This window comes from Temnothorax longispinosus, chromosome 7 (genome assembly GCF_030848805.1).
Source record: "Temnothorax longispinosus isolate EJ_2023e chromosome 7, Tlon_JGU_v1, whole genome shotgun sequence".
NCBI lineage: Eukaryota > Metazoa > Arthropoda > Insecta > Hymenoptera > Formicidae > Temnothorax > Temnothorax longispinosus.
In genome coordinates, this window is record NC_092364.1 from 19,342,728 (window position 1) to 19,363,714 (window position 20,987).

The 20,987-nt window shown below is 46.7% G+C and overlaps 2 protein-coding genes across 2 annotated transcripts in view; both read left to right on the forward strand.

The window, feature by feature from the left end:
• LOC139815606 (uncharacterized) overlaps positions 1–20,987 on the forward strand; it is a 294,108-nt gene that overhangs the window by 83,831 nt on the left and 189,290 nt on the right. The gene's annotated exons all lie outside the window — the stretch shown is intronic.
• The window catches only part of Mirr (iroquois-class homeodomain protein mirror), a 29,105-nt gene continuing 13,026 nt past the window's right edge, over positions 4,909–20,987 (forward strand). Inside the window, exons 1-2 of the mRNA XM_071782628.1 lie at positions 4,909–7,344; positions 18,177–18,671. Coding sequence (XP_071638729.1) covers positions 7,306–7,344; positions 18,177–18,671 — 534 coding nt within the window. The 5' untranslated portion in view covers positions 4,909–7,305. The remainder of the gene's footprint in view (positions 7,345–18,176; positions 18,672–20,987) is intronic.

Sequence of the window (20,987 nt, forward strand, 5' to 3'; positions counted from 1 at the left end):
ACTTCAACGAGAAGCGTCACACGTTTTGGAGTACAATTTCCAACTGGCGTGAGAATTTTTATTCTTTTTTTTTTATCAGAAAGAATTAACGCAAAAATATAACGCTCGCGCACTCTGCCGAGAACGGAACGAACCCGTCCATGATTCTTTCCTCGTTGCACCGGGTATTCGAGCATTAGAATCGTCTCGCTCGCAGTATCCGTCGAAGTGCGGGTAATTCAACACGATGACAACCGTTGCTGCACACACCTTTGAAGATGTGTCGCCCTCCCCTTTCGCCCCTCCTCGCTCGCCAGTACGGACGGGACGGAAGGGTGGTCGTTGAATAGCCACGGCGGAAGGGGCACCCCCTTCTACCGGATCCCCTAGTAACACTCCCCACTTTTCTTACGCCCGCCACGGTGCCAACGAGGAGGGTCTATAACCGTCCTTTGTCGAGTCGTGCTGCCACCTGCCCAACAGCTTCGACGACCTTGCCCATGAGTGGTCGCCGAGCACTCCAGACTGTCGTCCCGTCTGCTCTCGAGCCGTGGAAAGACATCTATGTGAGAAAATATCGAACGGTCCCTATAGGAGTCACAATCCGTTTGATCGAACCTTGTGATCTGCCTCCGGATGATCGTCCGTTTCAGAAATTTGGTACAAAGCAGTAAATTATGTGATAACGCGAAAGGCATTTTATTAAAGTTATCTATTCAGTATTTAGGTAAGAAAGTAGCTATGCATGTGTACAAACATGAAAGGATTTATCTTAGGAAAAGACATGCGCATAGGCAGAAGAAGAAATATTTGCATCTGCCTAGATGATTGATTGCGGATTTGCGGAACGTATAGTAACTTGGATTGAATTGCCGGTGTAATTAGTTTTTCTTTATTTTAAATTTTGCAGCCCTTAGTTACCGTCGTCGTAGGATTAAAGGACAGGATAAAGGGAATCGATGCGACAAACATGGAATTCATTGCGTGTACTAAAATTGTATACGAGGCACCTGTTCCGTTCTCCTCGCGGGGAGAATCGCTTTCGCGACGTCGACTAAGCATTAATATACACATGATACGTGTGTTCCGTGCGAATAATTGCCGAGTTGTCGGTGAACATGCGACGTGATGAGCCGTAGTTTGCCTGGGCGATGTCGAACGACGAGTCCCTTTCGCTTTTGCGGTATTACGTGCACTTTACTTATCGCGCGCGATCTATAATTGCGGGTTATCGTCAAGACACTGACAGCCTCCATATAGATCTTGGCGGATCAATTCACGTGCGAGTGGACACGTCTACTTTACACGTGTGTATCGTGTCATCACGTACAACGTGTCCGCGGTGTGTTTTACACATTTGCGTGCATCGCTGATAGGCATCGCTGATCCACATCGCATCTAACATTCCGTATGTCTACTCTGTCAAATTGTCAAACGCACCACTTAACGTCTACATCGCTTCCGTGCTGGTTATGCATTCACGAGAATGCTCGCCGCTGTTGTTTAAGAGTCTTCTATATGTGTAACCTGACAATTGTACAAATTTGTCCCTGTTGAACGCATATTTATAACTTAAAAAACGAAGAATTTATTTCGTAATATGTGAGCAGTCCTAAATAACTAATTGTTACTGAATTTCCTTTACGAATCTTATAATGTTAAAACCTTATTGAAGGTTTTAACATTCATAACGTAAGACACACGAATCACAGATTACGGTAAAAGAATCTTCATATCCGCATAAAATTTTACGATACGAGCGTGTCGTGTTGTGCGTTATAAACAACCTTCGAATTAAGCTACATAACTGCCGATAGCATCGCATCATGAAATTATGACGCACTACAAGAACGTAAGACACTTAAAGGTTGTAAGCTTAAATATATACGATCAGACGAAAAAACCCCAACAAGATCACAAAATATAACTAACGTTCGGTACACTTTCTCATTAGATGAAGGTAGAATGCATTTATATATCTATCGAAACGATTGGCACCGACGAATTTCTTGATGCACGTCGACAAGATGCGTTAGAAAAAATCGTGCATGCAGATTTTGCGAACGCGAGTCACTCCGTCAATAATTTGATAATTGTCCGTCACAAAAGAAGTCCGATGTATAGCAGTTAGCACAATGCACATGCTGGAGTTGCTATGTCAATCCAGCACGATCTTCATTGTGGTCAGGAGCAGTTCTCGCGGTGTCTATATCGTTATCTCGATTTACTGTCAATACCCTGATGACGACATCGCGATAAAAAACGATCACCCTCTGTAGTTCTCTATCGTCACCACAAATCGTTCCAAGAGTCGAAACCAAAGTGACTTCTCAAACACACGCACGCACAGGAAATCCAATATCGATGCGCGATATCGGTCAGCAGCTTAGTTCTCGGAGTTGCGGTTTAAAGCGGCTACGTCGACGTTCTCTGTGCACGACAAATTCGGCTTTCGCGAAAAGTTGGCACCCTAAGGACGAACGAACGGGGAGTAAGATGGTGGTAAGATGGTTAAAGCGCGAAAGGAGGAATGAGAGGAGAGGAAAACAGCGAGAGGAGGAAAGAGCGCGACTTGAAGAAAAAGAGAGAGAGAAAGATACTTCCTACGTGCCAGCATTCCGCGATGAACTCACGAAGAAGGAAGGCGCTCACACGCGCTTGTCCTTGCCAGCACGTACCACCAGCAACGCCCTCTTAAAGAAAGCGAAGGGCGACGAGGGGACGATGGGGCCGGACGTGGTGGGCGAGGAGAGGGAGAGAGAGTTGCGCGCGATTGTGTGTAGACCGCGGTGTTAACAAACGGTACACTAATGTTTCACATCTCGGTGTGTACCCCTCCTCCTTCCGCTCTGGCCAGTTCTCTTCTTCATCCCGCTTCCGTCACGATCGTCGGCGGTCTCGCTCCCTCGATGAAGCTCCTCCGTCGCTCCGACGGCCGCGGTGGCGGGCAAGAGCGCGAAGCGGTAGCTCGGCGTGCCGTGCACGTCGGTCGCGGGGTGACGGCGAGAGAGAGGCAGCGGCGTCACGAGTTTCAGCGGTAGTCGCTCTCGTCGCCGCGCTACAACACCATCCGCGAAGGGTGGAGGGGGCCGTAAACGAAGGAGATGAAGGCGGGGCGAGGTTAGTCCGCGCCCACGGAGGGGAAAAAAGCCGAGCTCCGCACCCACCGTGGTACGTTAGAGGGGGAGGCGAAAGAAATATGGAAGGGGGACGATTTATCCCGCACTTCTCTCTCTCTTTCTCTTTCCCTCTCTATCTTTCTTTATTTCTCCCTCTCTTTCTCTCTTTCCGCATTTCTCTCCCCTGCGTCCACCACCGGCACGAACACACGTGGAGCGCGCTCTCTCGTGTGTATGTGTGCGCGCTCTGCAAAAATATCGCCGCCGGCAGGCAGGTACGCGCGTGTGCGCGCGTCGTCGATCAGTGGGCGAAAAATATCGGCGAGTCCTTTTTTCCCTCCCCGCACGCGAGGGACCCCCCACCAGCGTGGACGACAGGGTATATTTTCGCGCCCGCGACCCACTACCTTCGGCTGCTCCTATCCGCCCCTTTCGTTGGCGGTGACATCGGGAGGGCGAACGAGTACGCGAGGAGGCAAGTTGCCTTGAAAAAACTGCGCGAAACATTCTCACGATGCTTCCGTCAAGGTCCTTCTGATCATCGTCGCCACAATTATCTCATTTGGTGTCCGCTTGGATATCGCTCAGATAGGTGTTTGTGCATGTTTACGCGTTGCCTTGATTGGATGATCTAAGTAAGTCGAGATAACGGAGCATTAAAAAAGAAAAGACTATTCATTCGTTCGCTAGTTTGATTAATCCGAATTCTGCGGAGAAATAGTGAAGCAAAATTGCAAAAAATCTCGGTGTAACAATCTAACGAAATGATTGACGGCCGGGTTGCACGGTGGGACGTTCATGCGACATCGTCGCATTAAACTGTCGGAACGAGCATAGTACTCTGCGTAAACGCCGTCCGTGTAATGTGTAATACGCTCGGCGGAGTGACGATCGTGCATTCCGCGATGTAAACGCGCGAGGGAGACGGACGATGCTGCAGGTGGGAGCTGTATCATGAACGAAACATAGGTGGAAGCGAGAGAGGTGCGAGGCGCGAAGGACAGGAAGAAACAGAGAGGAGGCGAGAAGCGAGAGAAAGGGATAGGATGTAGGTACACGAGGACGGAAAGAGAGAGACGGAAGTTTGTGTAGTCAAGTGTCGCGTAGTGCGTAGAATAAGGAGGAGTGGCAGGTAGCGCGGTATTAGAGCTAACTCCGGGCGCAGGAAGGGGTACGAAGTAGTCGGCGATCTTGTCTTCGTGCGGAGGGAAGGGGGAGGAGGAAAGAAAGAGAAAGAAAGAAGACGGTGGGGCCTCGATGGTGGGAGACACGAGTCGGAGTGTGCGGTCGTGTCCGAGGAGGAGGAGGGGAAGAAGCAGCCGACAGCAACGGGAGAGAGGGCAACGAACAAACTACCGGGAAGAAGTCAGCGGCAAGTAAAGCAGCGCCGCCGAGGCTAAACTTTGGGATCTATCGAACTAAAATTGTCGTGTAGTTTCTACCTCCGTGCCTCCCTCTCACCCCCTAACCCAACCCTGTCGTCCGCCAACCTTCCCGTTCATCCCCCTCCGAGCGCTACCGACCGCTCACACTCTTCTCGCCCCACCATACGGGAGCGTGGCAGCATCTCGGCCGGTCGCGTCCCCCTCCGTCTCATTCAAACCCATCCCCTCCACGGGAACGAAAGCCGAGAACGAAGAGGGAAGAAAGCGCCTACGGTGGGGCATCAGGAGGAACGAGGAAGCGAGAGCGAGCTATCGGGCTGTCCCGCGAAAGAGCGAGAGACAAAAAACGGAAAGAGGAAAGGAGGGAAAAGGATGGGAGAAACGAGGATCCCCGACTCGGGCGAGCGGCGAAAGGGAGGGAAAGCGTAGGGAGCTAGCCGAGCCCCACGGGCGACTCACCATATTTTATTGTCGCGTTTGCCGACGCTAACCGCCGGCTCCGTGCCCGATCGACGAAGTAGGATGCCGACGACCTGTGCGGGAAGAGAAGAGAGCCACGCACGACACCCGGCGTGCTAATACGAGAGCTACCCGCGGAACGAATTCGCGCGCGGGTACGAGAGACAGCGGGCCGCGGGCGAGAGAGCGTGGCATCGGCGCGGCAGAGGTGGTGCCCGTACCCCCACCACACCGCGCGCCGTACCGATCTGGACCCTCCCACCCGCCTCGCCGAGGGCAAACCATCTCGCAAAAATCGTCCCCCTTTCCGTGGAAGGAAAAGAACCACGGCGACGACTCTGCCACTGCCACCACCACCACCACCACTACCATCACCATCACCACCACTAGACTCGGCAGCGAGTTTCGAGCGTTTCTCTCGTCATCGGGCCACCACCACTAGCGTGATACTATCGTTACCGCCAGCGCCACCGGCACTGTACCCGTCGCCTCCTCCTACGACTCCGCGATCAACCGTCATCTCGCGGAACGTGGGGTACAACGGCAACTTACAGACCGCGAACCACGCTTGTTCCTCCGCGAGCGAGGAACGAACTTGCGCGAAATCGGGTGACGCGATAGAGGCCACCGACGGCGGATCGGCCACAGTGCTTATCGCGCTCGGTGAACGTGAAACAAACTCGTCTCCCATTGACAATCGCGTGAAAGTGAACCCTAAGATAATAAATAAACGTACAGTTGAATTCTCGCATTAGTCATCGCACGGAAAAAGAAGAAACCTTACGGGGACAAAGTGAGAGAGAGAGAGAGAGAGAGAGAGAGAGAGAGAGAGAGAGAGAGAAAGAGAGAAAGAGAAACAAGGAAACAGGAGGGGGACAGAAATACGGAGCAAGAACAACATACGGTGTCTGGTCGTTGTCGCTGTTGCGTCGGCAGCGAGCGGGCGTGCACGCGGCGGAAACACGCGCCTCCGTCAGTTTGTACTTGGCGCTTTCGCGGTGCGCGCGATCGGTAGCGCCACGACCGGAGCAGCCGCGATCGGCACGAGCGAGAGGAGGAGGAGGAATAAGAAGACGGAACGCAGCATCTCTTTCGCGAGTTCGAGGCGCGTGATTGCGCAGGCCGCCAGGCGACCGGCTGCGTGGAAGGACCGCGAAGGATAAAAAGAGACGGCCGGTGTGCGCGATTCACATCGTCCTCACCGTTCTCCCTCACTCACTCATCTCTCTCTCTCTCTCCCTCTCTCTCTCTCTCTCTCTCTCTCGCTTTCAGTCTGTCCTCCTCCCTGTCATTCCTCTCCTTTTTCAGCGGTGTCCCTCCGACACCCTCGCTCAACCTACCACTCTACCTCACTCTTTCTCTCTCTCTCTCCCTCTCGGCCCCTCCTCCCCCCTCGCTTAGCTCGCCGTCCCGTCCCTCTGACGCTCGCTCGCTCTCGCTCCCTCCTCCCTCTATCCCGTCTACCCTTCTCGCTCTCCCTCACCGTGGCCGTCTCGCTCGCGCCCGCGATCCGTGTACCTCCGCCTTCCTATCCGCCGAGCGGAGGACTGGATTCCGTCGAAAAGAAACGACGATTCGGAGGATAGTCGCGACCGATCATAGCTGGCGCGTCGATCGGATCAACGGAGTGAATAGCCGTCCGCGACTAACCGCATCGCGCGTTACCGCGACAAGTGCCACGCATCGCGCCGCGCGCTCTCTGTGCCCTTCGATCTTTTTTTTTTATTTTCGCGCGACACTGGTTACCGCGACTCGCGCCACTCCGGTGTGCCGGAGCAGAGCTCGCGCTCCTTCCTCGGGAGGACTCTTGGTCGCGCTGTTCCCTCTTCGGAGTGAGATCGGAGTGCGCGCGCGAGACGACCGTATCGCCGATCGTCGTCCGCGGCACTTTCTTTCGCAACCTGCTTCGCGAGTGCACGACGACTACGATACACGGTAGTTGCAACAGCAGAACCGCTCCGGGGGACCACTTCTCGGTCGCTTTCGCGCCTCTGCTTGTTTCCGCGTGTGACAGTGCGAGTGCATATGCCGGCAGCGGACCGCCACCGATTTCGACCGGTTCGAGCGCAGCCGGGCGACCAGTCGCTACGACCGGGCGCACGGGAGTGCCGTCGACGCGAGTAGCACTCCCCTCGCCGGGGTGGCTGGACACGCGACAGAGAGGGTCCTCGCGCCTACCGCGTGAGCCTTCGCGCTGGTGAAAAAAAGGAAAAGGAAAAGGAAAGAGGAAAGAGCGAAAGTGTGACGGATCCGCGGAGTGACTGCGTCGGGAGCGAAGGCGCACTGCGAGAGTGCCGCGGACCTCTGGAACGATGATCGCGTAGCGGTGTCCGACCATCACGGCCCTGAGCGGCCGACACATCATGTCACAGTTCTCCTTCCGAGGATCGCCAAATCTACAGGTGAGCGCTCTCGATCCTGCGTACTCCCCGTGAGAGCTCTCGATGCCCGTATCTCGGGCCTCTTGGAGCCACGCGCGCACACGTCCGCTTGCGAGTAAAAATCGCGCGCGGCGACAGCTCCGTATGCTTGGAATTATTCGTAATTTTTTGGTCGAGGCTTCGGTATTCGCTTTGACGTAACTTTGACGTTAGTGCGTGTGCGCGTGTGTGGAATTTGTTGATAATAAAATTTGAAAGGCGCGGTGAATGTGCACGTTGGGATTTAAAAGCTCCGAGCTTTCGAATCATACGTGCCGGAAAAAGAGCCGAGTTAATTAGCACGAGTGATAAGATTGATGTAGCGTAGTCAATGATCAAAGACATAAGTAGATTGATAAGTCGCAGTAGTTATCCGAGAGATCACGTTCCTAATATCAATGATTCCCGTTTGCACTTCGAGCTAGCTCGTTTCGGTATATCAGGCACCATTGTAAAAAGAAATCACTTAACGGCCGTGTCGTGCAAAAAAAATCGATAATTATCCGTGAGATAAGCGAATTGAAAAAAAAGTAACCTTGTTGATAAATAAGTGAGTCCGCGAAATGGACGTCTCGAATATCGTACGTGTCGTTACTGTCGTTCTGTTCTCCTTACATTTAACGTTTTAGTGAAACACGGCAAACTGATCTTCCGATCACAGTCGGAATTATTTATCGCCGTGTTTGTATCGTTTACGGCTTATCGTGCCAATTGTAAAACGAAGTAATCGAATCAGCAAAGAGCCGCATGTTTAAACGATCCGATCGCCGCGCTTGTTAACACCATCGTATCTCATCCCTTTTTCCGACTTGTGTAAAACAAATACGTATCCATAGTCACATAATCAATAATAAGGAATGACGCATAGCGCGAATTTCCGTGAAACATTTTTACCGAAGCCCGATATCTATTGGCTATTTTTGCTCCGTTTTACGCTGAAACGACTACAAGCAGAAATGTTAAACCCGAAAAATACTCTTGACACTCTTTTTTTTGCACAAATTACCGACCGACATGACCGCGATATTATTTATATTTAGCTTATAATAAACCTGTCTGTTATCTAAATTACAGTTGCTGACGACACGTGTATTATACTGATAATAAATGCAAAAGTTTTTTTTATGCATATCTCTTGCGACAATAAACGAAAAAATAAACCAACTTTTAGATCAGTCTAATATAGGTATAGTATCGATTTATAGCGCACTGAGTTTATATGTATAGATTCGATATTAATTCAGCATTTTTCCCATCTTTGTATGTTAACAATAGTTTGATTTGCGTTTTTTTTCTTGATGTAATATCTCGAAGCGTTAATTCGTTGGTATTTGAAAGTAAAATGTGTAGTTAATGATCGAACGTTCATGTAACGTGTATGTATTAGTTCTCGCGTGTAGCCTTGCGCGCACATATATATATATATATATACGCACACGCATAATACATAGCTCGACAAATGTATTCCTTATTAACAGACTATGTAACGATCGCGCGCAAAGCGAAAATATTGTCGGCGCGATTACAAAGCAACTTCTTGTCGGCTGACTGCGACAGAGTGTCATCGTTTGCAGAAATTACTATCGGCTAATTTTCGCGCCGCGAAGCTGTATTAAAGGCGTTCTCCTTTTAGTAAATAATTTTCGCCATTAAAATCACGATGCGTGCGACGCGTCGTCGTTAGGCGTCGTTAACTCGTTTTGGCCTCACGAGGCGTATCGAATAATTTGTGCAGGGAGGAATCCCTCCCTTTCTCTCTCGGCGGCGAAGGTGAGGGTTGCGAAAATGAATAGCCGTTGGCAAGCCGGAGAGGTTCCGTACCCACGTGTCCTGACACGCTGTATATAGGTATACCTTGCATATACGCCGCGCATAGCGCTGAACTGAGAACATGTGTTGCCACGCCTAAATGATCGAAGAGCCGAGCTCGGCGGAATAATTATCTTGTCTTACTAACAACGAAGGTTTTTGTCATAATAGCAGCATCGCATGCCGCTGCATTTCAACCGTATCTCGAAGGTGGTAATTGGTGCGTGCTCCACGCACATCTTTCCCATATCCGTTCGGTCGCTCTTCCCGATTATTTCACGTTTATATTCGCAGTTATTAGAATACGAATTAATTTCCTCTTTTACATTGATTTTATATTTCGCGTGAAATTACGTGAGAATCCAGACGTTTACTGCTCGCGAAAAATCCTAACACAACGCAAATGTATCGACACAAAGTAGCGCAAGTATAATAAAACGATGATATTGAAGATGTGAAGGAATGTCGACGCAAAAGCGAGAGTATATTACAACCACTTTACATACAGCATATTGTTCAAGTGCTGATAAATTAAATGGCCTCTTATCTGTTATTTTCTACTTATAGTGCAGTAAAAAAAACAAAAGAGATAAATAATTACATTGGTCAGTGTTTATCGTTGACATATTATCGTTAATATATGACGTATGTATATATGTAGACAATAACTCGTCACTCATAAAGTATTGTTTTTTCATCTGTAATATCCATCACATTCCGCGCGTATTATTTTGTAATATGAAACACATCAACGAAGGAACGCATGGATTATCTTTGCCTATTTATGAAAAGTATATTTTTAATTGCATGTCAAAAACAAAATTCCCCGATCAAATAACACGATGCGTATAAAACTACAAAATTTATCGAAATTATTACCGTCACCATCTTCATATTCATAATCGTTCATATTACCTTAAAACTAAACTATTAACAATGAAGAGCAATTAATTACGCTACATCAATGTTGCTCGGTAATCGCCATATATCGTAACGTGTCGCTGCGCTTGAGGAAATAACGAATCATAAACGAACAGCACAAGGCGAACGTATAAATTTATCATCAGCGACTCCTAAATATTTGCAGATATGTGCAGGTATAGTTCGACGAATCGGAAGATAAAAAAAGAATTTTTCAATCTATTTTTATCACTTAAAATCCTATCTTTTTTGTCGCAATTCCAAATTTCCATACCACATGGCTTTAGCATATCCACGAGGTAAAATGATCAAAGCAATATTGACACTGATCGTTGCCCAAATTAATCTGCAGCACGTTGATCCGACACGTCTCAGCGAACGCGAATGCAACGGTCGGTGTATGACGTTGCGCGATGCGATCCACACTCGCCGTTTAATTCCAGCTTGAAAAATTGTCGCGCCCACAAATACACGACTGTTCTTTTTTTTTTTTATGAAACTGTAAACCACGCTCTCTGCATCGCGACGACCGTGCGCGGCCAGGCGTTGGCATTAAATTTAGAACGCGGTGGAATTCATAACACTAATCTGCGTCGATCAATTTAATTGAGATAACAACCTCTTCGTTCTCGCACTCTCGCGTCTTCTCGTCCTTTTTGATTCCGTTGCGTTATTTTTGCCCATGTCGCGTGGTAAGACCGGAGAGCGTCGACGTCGTTGATGTATCGAGGAACCGCCTAGATGAATGCCTCGGTTAAGCTTACAATTTGTTATGCCACTAGCAGCATTATTCCTCCCGACAAAATGTCACAACACACGGCGAAACTTAAAATTATCGTGTAACCGTACAGACGTCACGAAACGAACGGAGACCTTATATTTGAATTATGTTAGGTGTGTACCAAAGTATATTGTAGTTATTAGATTTTATAGCTAACAAGTTTGCGTATTATTGACGAGTGAATTAGAATGACGAATGTATCTGTAGGAAAGTTTGTTTTGACGACCCGTACGGCACAAAAGAACAGTCTAATTCTTGTCATCGAGCCGTTAACATGAAATAGATTTCTCATCAAGCCCGCTTCGATAATTTGCTTGACAATTCTGGACCCCCCTTCTCCCATTCCTACCTTATCAAAATCACAATACGTGTGTATCTCTTTTACCAAAATGTTACGCTTAAAATAAAATAGCAATGCGGGAAATGGATTAGTGTACACTCCGCAGTTTCTCGTGTCATGTTGCCTTGACATGCGATCGGTTCATATTAGTTGTGACGACCGCGAGATTAGACGCGGCACTGGTTGATAACGGTGCAACGAGTTAACTTAATTACGGACGAAGATGAATCGAAGATTTGCGCTTCGAGCTCCGATTTGCTTCCGTCTTTCCGTTGAGGAGATATGCAGGATGTTGCAGGTTCATTGTAAAATATTCAACATGTGATCTAGATTTGTAATTGCACTCGATTGAATCACCAACGTGCATCCTAGTGAGCGAGTATCGTGTTTCCATGTCGGCTTATTATGTTTCGCTTGGGTGCAGCCATGTTAATACGTTTCGTAAGATCCGTGCGTTTTCCTTCGCGATAACGCGTCACAAATCCGTACGTGATGGGGCACATCCGTGGACTTTACTGGGCCTCAAGTAGTTACCCGCCTCTCGTGGTCGACATGTATACGCGCGTCAAATCGTCGATACGAATCGACGCATTACGGGGAAATTCGTGCGATACGACTGACGTAACGGTTTAATCAGGATATCGATATAATAGATAGCTATCGTAGCCAGCACGAGGATACATAAATGACTTACATAACTAGATTATATTCGAGCACATCTGAGTACATTCTGATACGATCGGTGTATCACATGTATTTATCTGTTTGGAGGTAGTCAAAGTACTTAAGTCAAAACTTTTGGACAAGCCGTGTGCTCACGTAAACAAAAATGGAATATTGGCACTCGTGATATTACTTATCTTCGTATCTTTTTTTCTTTTTCCAATGACGTTATCATAAATAAATACACGACTACGCGATACAACATTGTAACGATGAATAAAAATCACAAGTATATTTCATTTTAAAAAAGAAATAATTAGAATAGAATATGGCGGATTAGAAGAAAAACACCTGGGTTGGAAGGGAAGAGATTTGGTCAAAGACATTTGTATGCCTGAAACGCTCAACGATGGCGATTCGGACGGAAGGGAAAAGAGGAAGGGAGGCTCCCCATTGACGGCGACCACATAAAAATTATGAATGGCCATATTATTGCAAGTTGGCAGAGTGCGGCGACGTGTCGCGTCGCGTTATATATAGATATATATATGTAGATACGATCGCCGGTAGTAAGTTCGCGCCCAGCGGTTAGCGCTGTTTCACTCGCTGACTTAGCGCTACTCGAGCCGGTCTCTAGAGCTGACTCAGATCCGCCCTCGGCCTCTTGTTCGTTCCCTCAACTATCCTTCTCGCTCTTGCGGCCGTGACACGTTCATTCGTTCGTTCGTGTTCACATCGTGAGTATAGCGACAGCCATCACGCAAGCGACATTCAGAAAATTTATATCGAAACACCGTTGACTGTGATCCGTTTTTTAATCAGAAGACAAATAAAAATTTTCACCTTGACTTTATAATTAGGTTGTAATCGCCGCTAGTAACGCAACAGTAATTCAATAGTATTATCCATACTGTCAAATTACTTATAACGCACATATATACACAAGCCGGAATGTTAATCGAACACTCCGTTTGTATATATATATCTCTTGTCCTTTGTCGCCAGGATAAGTCGCAGCTTCAATGACAGTTACACGCGTAATAATTCTCCCACACGATAAGTCACCGGTAACACAATAACCGCACACCCGTAATATAGTAACGCTCTTCCGTAAGCATCGTCAACGAGAATGCGATTACGCCGACGCGGGCGAAAGTAGTATCGCCCTGCACGATGCGTGGTGTTGGTATCGTTCGTCACAATGTTAAACTGAGTAACGTACGTATGTACGCTATTGTATCACCACAGGTCCTCTTCTGATAACGCGCCGTCGTCGTCGTGGTCGTTGGTAATCGCTTTACGGCGAAACTTCGGTGTCGGATGACGACTTCGCAGTTTCGCCGCTCTCTGCTTTTGTCGAAATACGCGAGCGAGAGCTCTGGCCGCGGGCCCTCGGGAACCGTGAACGATACGATTGTATGTGTCCCCCTTCCACGGCGATCACGCCAACGATAACGCCGCATTTTGTTCCCCTCGGAGGCACGGGAGTATAACCATAAGCGATTAGCAGAGAGGAATTAATTAATTTAGCTGCATATCGCGCTGCGATCAAATTATCGATGATACTTTGTGAGAAACGCGATATCACAGACCGCCCCGATCGTTTCCCGCAATTGCGGTTGTATTTGCGGTCGACGAAGGAACATAAATCCCATTATTTGCGTTTTCATGAATTTTTTTTTTTTCTAAAAAAGAACAGAGCGAATTGATTAATTAATAATAGGAAGATAACAATTTACGCGGAATATTTAGAACGCTATGATTGAAGCGAGTATTGATTCCTTGTCACAGCATAAATTGAATTTGCAAGAATAACTGATCCCCGGAAATAGGAGATCATTACATTTTTAAGTTATTGTTAGTTAAAGTTTCATTCGCGCAGATATTTCCGAACCTACCGATAGTTTAACGCGACTCGTTAAAATCACATCCCTGAAGAATATAAAACCTGTTTTTCAATCGACGTATTTTCAATCACATAATTTTATTATATGCACTCCGAATTATTCGGACGCTTCAATGTACAATTCTTTTTTATTTTTAATGTTTTTGGCCATTTTTATTATATATTAGACATTTTTGTTCGTTTATTAATTTTCATATACAACTAGTCTTCAAGATCATAAGTTACAGGTTCACAACCGCTTCAAAAGATTTAGTCCATCGATCGGAGTCGGTCTTAAGCTTGAGAAATAATTGTATTCGTATTATCTGACTGTAGAGAATTAGCGAGGATTTTCACGTTTTTCCGAATGTAACATTCAACAAACAGAGACGGTGCAGGAAGCTAGAGAAAGAGGGAGAAAAGGAAGCGTGGAGAAATATGGATAGGTGAGTCGCGCGGGGTGGGAACATAAGTGAGTGCTGCGAGGCCTAAACACACACGCGAGGAAGGTCCATCAATCTGGCCTGGAGTCAATATTGACTTGGCTGGGCCTCGTTGCAAAGAGGGCATCATCGGCACGCATAAAGAGGATCGAATCGGCCGCCGCGCCGCGCCGCGTCGGTCCCTTTTTCGCTCGCAGGACACGCGTGACAAATGCTCCGCGCGCAAACACCGGCGCATCTGTGTCCACAGGATAACCGATTCTCTTCCGAATGGCCTATAAATCCTGGAAGTGCAGTCGCGCTACGGAGGTCCGCCGTTCGTTTCCGATTCGACGTACCTCCTATTCGCGTTCTTTACAAGCTTCTCTATCTGACACCCCGTATCGCCCGGAGCACCGCGCCGTCGTCAACCCGAGTTTTTACGTTTATCGAGCTCTTCGTTGGAAAGACGCCCCTGGGTTCCTCTCGGATTTTACTTGAATAAATTTCACCGTGGATTGTTCAAGACCCGTCAATTGAAACTCACTCGCATATCGCGGTATCGCGTGTATTACGACAATTTAATTTGTCAGTTAATGCAAAATATAAGTACATCTGTGTCACATATTACGACTCTTGATTTTACATATGTGTGAATTATTTATCGTTTAATTTATCTTAAGACGAAATATCCACAAATATGAGTATTTCAGTATGAATTATTTCTGTGCTTATCACTATGTTAATATCTCGGTTGTATACGTTATAAAATAAGCATTTGGATATATCAGTACTTTTTAGAAAATGTCAGCTTGTTGTTGAATTTCCACTTTAATAACAAGCTAGTTATTGAAGTTTCTTCTCCTTCAGCAATGTTTTCGCGACGAAGCTTTTTATCACTGCCGAGAAACATTGCTGATCGCGCTATTACTTGTTCCTTCGTCGACATGTTCGTTACACCGCGCATACAAATCGGGTCATAAGTAAGATGCGTGCGGCCAGGTGCTGTCGATGCCGATGTGTACCGAGTGCCGATCCTGAGTCGTTCGTCAGCTACCCGTTCACGGCCGCTTTAATCCGAGGACATGCACTTTTCTCTTTTTCCCAGGCCCGGACGACGATCCATCGATCATCGACTCGCGGCGCGACGCGTACGATATCGGTTTTTCGCGACGCGTGAGCGATGGGTCGTCGCGATTCAGGTATCCGAGGTATACCTGAACCTCTGAACGACAACCAGCGTGTGCGCGCGCAAGTCGAGAGATCCCGGTGTAACTTTCCGCAAACTCCTCGAAGATGTCAGGTCGACACTAAGCGGTGGTGCGATGCTCCTCCGCAGTGTTCAAATATCCACGTATACCTATCTATTCCCCGACGACGAATTCTCGCCCGTTTCGTTCGTACGCGGCGCAGGTAGATCGCGACGATCGCCTCGTCCACTTTATCGCCAACCGGTTTTTATAGTGCGTATCGAGTAACGGATGCTCGCGCGAAACCTTACACCGAACAGGGCGTAAGTAACGTATTACGCGAATGTTGCGAAAGGAAAGTACGCGAAAAGAGGGCTTCCGCTCGCGTGCCGAGGCATTAACGCGAACGAGAAAAATTAAGTTGATTATTTTCCCAGTTGACGTTTGATATCTGCCTCTCCTCTAAAATATCCCATAAATATAAATCCGAACGATATGCGGAATGATACGATTCTAGTTTTTAACGAATGGCTGGCGTGCGACGGATGATAAGAGTCGCTCCCGACGGCACGCGAAATTTCGTATCAAACGTAAAAAAAATATATATATTTCGTATATACATCTAGCATGAGCAAAGTAGCAAATTCTCAGCTTTCTCCATAATCCGCAATTCTTCGATCTTGATGCCCGTGTTTCAATCATAAGGACAATTAATCAACGTGGGACACCCAATTTACTCCAAAATTTTAGTAAATGTAAAAAATGTAAAAAATGTAATCGGAAAAAAATCAATATTGCTGCATCTCAATGCGACTGCTAATTCGCAATGCACTCTCCGGCGCGTGTTTCTTCGCTGGGAGGCATCTACGAGAGAAATCACAGTGATGGCAATTAGCGCGCTCGTGGCACAAACGAGAGAACGAAGAGCTAATGCGTCGATATATCGGCACGTATACGGCGTACGAATAATTATTGCTTTCGTCGGTTGCTACCGGTACGCTGCGTGCCACGTATAATACTACCTCGAAGCCACCTTGCTTCTTTAAAGGAGACAGCAGCAAGGACGAAACCAGTGGTGCTTAAACTTTACATAATTACTTGAATTCTGTTGAATTTTTTACAAGGCATCCACTTTCGCTCGCACATAATTTCTCTTGAATTATTAATTAAAAAAATAATTGAAACCTATGATAAGATCTTTGACAAATTAAGAATTCTGTAAACATGTTTTATATCCTATGTTTAAATATGTATTATAGAAATGTATTATATAAATTATAATATACTTAAAAAAAAATAAATTATAATATTAATTATAAAATTATATAAATTATAATATTAATTATAGTTTTTGTGTGTTTAATAATAATTATTACAAGTAATAGGTACTCGAAGGAAAAATAATAAAAAATAAGATTGGAAGAAAATTCAATTCTGTTATAGTAAAATCTGTTAAATATTGCATATCTTTTCGTTATACTTCGTAAAAAGTATAACAAAATAAGTTTTCGTTTGCAAAAATGCATTGCATTAGGCACCACTGCGCAACACCTCGCAAAGGTGATATAGTTGCCGTTGCGGTTTGCACGGTTGCGACTGGCAAGCAGCAGCTTCGATGCGATCGCATCGAGTAACTCAGGTCCGCCGTCTGGCTTCCTCTCTCGAGGACTAGGACTGAATTATGGCCCGTGGTAGCGGACACTCGCCAACACGCTTCGTCGTTTAACCCTTTGCCCGATCCGGAGTCCCGAAGCGCATTCTTGCCATCGCCGGCTTTTCCCTCGAACTCCTTGGAATCTTACGATTTCTGAAAGAGAATGGTCGGATGTATGCTCGGCGAGGGACCGGTTCTTTCGCCTTTAAATGCGACGCAAATGTCGAGCATATTTTTAAATCGAGAGAATTTCCTTTTTTTTCTCTTTTGTAAAATTGGATATATGCCGATGTCAGCGGTATTTTTACATTTAAAACAATACGTCGATACAAGAGCAGAAATTGTACTCTAAGGCGCAATCTTCTTTGACCCAAAATTATAATAGAGAACTGCTTTATATTAGCTTTATCGTCGTCGATTGCAACGCGCGTCGTACTTCGCTTGAAATATAGCGGAGATATATATACGGTATTTACCGTACACACGCACACGCGTTTGGCCATCGTGCGACAGTTGGCCCTCGAAACATCGGCGACGCATCGAGGACACGCATTAACGCGACTCTCTCTCGACGCCATAATGCGCATCGCGCATGGGTTTTTCGCCCCAGCACAATGCGTACGGGGGTTTCGACAATATGTTTGGGGCCACCGAAACGAGGCAATGGATGGATGGATGGATGGATGGATAGCTGGCTGGCTGGCTGCCTGGGACAATCGCGGGAAGCGTCTCGGGGGTAGGGATGTTTCACGGGGGTTTGTTTAGGTTCCCGGGCGCGAAAGGCACTCAACCCGCTAATCTATTTAGCCGTAGTGTTTGATATGGAATTAATGAGGCCCGCCGGCATTATGCCCAGCGCCCGTAGATTTTCGGTTTAGTCGTGGAAATAAAAGGAGGGGGCCTGATGCTTGCAGTTACGTTCGCCTTTTCATAACGGGGATCGCCTCTTACCATCCGCCAGCTGCAACACGTCGTAACATGTAGTCGATACTTCGAGATTTCGTAGCAACGATATATCTAATCCTTAACGAGGTGAATTTAATATCGTGAGGAATGTAACACTCTAAGACAAACCTCACGTATGGAATAATTTAATCAGGTCAATTCAACTTGGATACTGATTGGAGCTCTGCGATCTGTTGGTTGCAGTGTCCTGTAACAGTGAACTCGTCGTTGGCGCCGTCCTCGGTCTCACCTGCGACCGGTGCGATCCTGAGCGCGGGCGGCTCGTCCCTGGTCAGCAGCGTAACCGCCAGTACGACGACGAATCATCCCCTGGACGTAGCCGGTCTGACGCAAGCGAGGATGGCGGTGACAAGCGCGATCGTGAGACCGCCCGGCAGTCCCACTACCTCGGTTAGCCCGTCCCAGGGTCATCCGCCGCCATCGGCCGGCGGTCCGACTGCGGCCAGGTGCTGTGATACCGGTCGCCCGATCTTCACGGATCCGCTGACGGGCCAGACCGTCTGCTCCTGCCAGTACGAACTGCTGGGCGGCTATCAGCGTCTAGGTGGCCTACCCACGGCCGCGCTTTCCATGTACAGCGCGCCGTACGCGGCCGCCGCGGCCGCGGCGGCGTCCGAGGGTATGGCCGCGTACTTTCCCAGCTTGAGCGCCGAGCAAGCACCCTTCTACACGCCCACGGTGAGTCCAAGTACCATATATGATAAAATAAAAAAGAGCCGAGATGAAAGTTCGTGAAATCAAAATTCGACAGTTTTATGCTCGCATTTTTCCTTTCCACGACTGTGAGCGGAGGATTCTTTTTATTTTTTTTTATTCTGCGAATTCCGTGCATTATTCTCACTAAAATATGTGACTTATAACCGTTCGCACGGTTCAACTGCGCCGCGTGCGATAAGCTCGACACTAGCTTTTGAATCGGCTGTAACAGTATTTCGTCGCAACGGCGTATACTTGGTTTTCAGAATTTTCTCGCAATGCAGAGAGTAGCATATCGATAAGCCTGGGGGAGAGATAATATCGATGCACGACTGAAGCAATTCGTGAAACAAAGGATATCGCGAATTTTACGATACCGTCGATGATAACATAACCCGGAAATTCTAGCTGGCTTTCATATAGCTGCATTCCGTATAGTTAGCTATATTTATTTATTTTTATTAAAGACGAAACAAGCAAATATATTTTATGATGTAACTCGTCTCCTTCATTTTACATAATATAAGTATTCGTAAACGGAAATTCCGGTATGGCAGTTCTATTCTAGGCAATACAGCCGACGATAATTATGCAATCAGTAATTTTCCATAACTGATTTCCTTGTAGATCGCAACGCAACAAATTAATTTCACTTACACATATCTAGTTGTATAAGTAATATCATGCTGTCAACAAAGTTTTCAGTTAGCGTTTAGAAGTTTTCAAATCAAGCTAGATAAATATGTATAACGCCGATATGCCGAATACTTGTCACGGAAGAGGAGAATTCTTCTTATCTATTGCAAGCGTGATAGCGCACAAATATTTATAAAATCAGATATAGCATCATACAAATTCTGTGAAATAATTTAAAGATATATAAACTGTTAAACGACAATTCTTTATAACACATTTGTAACCCTGTGCAAATATTTTCATAAATGTCGTGTATAAAAGGATTCCTTTACACTTCCGAATAGGACTTACAACAATTCTGCCGATGTTTTCGAATTCTACTTGCATTCTTTCGAATGCTCCTCGCGCTTGGCGTCAAGTGCTAAAGGTTAATATCTGAACGAAGTCGAGTACATTGAAAGCACACGGGATGTGCGAGGTTTCTCTTCGCAGCACTTCCGCGTTCCTGCGCAGTACCGTCGATCTCAGATCGTCGAAATGTTCGACGCGGCTCTCCAATATCGATAAATGCCTCGCGCGAGCCGGCAATAGTAGCGACGTTATATTCCGCCGTAAAATTTTTATCACGCGGATTAAATCCCAATACGGATGGACTTCTATATTTCTGTATCACCGTGCAGATTAAATTCTGATACGAATTTTTATTTTCATGACTCGATCGAATGCTCCGAAATGATGTGTTTATTTAGGGGATTAACGAAGTTTAGCGATCCGATTTTTTCCGTGGTCCCACCGATTTTTTCGACGTGACGCAATTGACGTCTTTCGGTTCCGTCATGCGCGCGCAGAAAAAAGCCCTCTTTCACATCGTCAAATCCCTTCCCGGGCCGTAATTCGCGATGTCGAGATGTCATTGCGACTGGGCCGTCGTTGGCTGCAGGGCGACGTGTTATTAATGAATAATCTAGAAGCGCTTTAGCGTGTTCGCTCATGCGTCGGATGAGCGTTATCGGACCACACGCGAGGCGTGTACGAAGAAAACAGCGAGCGGAGCGTAAATTTATGAATCCGTTTTGCCGTAATAATAGGACACGGTCGCGCGTTACCGAGCCGTCGTCACTCCGTAAGACCGAGCTGTTATCGTTGGTCTTTATGATCGAGCTTAAGGGGCGCGGGTATATAGCGTAGCCTGCTCGTAACGAGGCAGCAGATTGTACAGGTCGCGCACCGACTACGCGACGTCCATGATATCCCCCTATATATAAAGTCATTAAGTATCGCTTTTTAACGAAAACGTTTATTTCCTGCCTCCCGCTCTGTGGCATTCGCTGGGCATGGTAATTACCTGGGTTACCGCGGTTCCGTCGTTGATTTATGTCGTGTAATTCCTGTCACAGACATCGCTCTTCGGAAAAGCCCCGGACGTTATCGCGTAAAGGCTGTAAAGATACCATGTCTATTTAGTTTATCTGTCATATCTCATGTATTTCGGATATCTAATCCGTTGTTAATAACATATATCATATTAAAATAATAATACGATAAAACATATACATATATAGTAACGTATATATAGTAATAATAATATGATAAAACATATATCGTATTAAAATATTATTGCGTCAGATATATGTGTGTAATTTAAAGAGAGAGGAAGAAAGA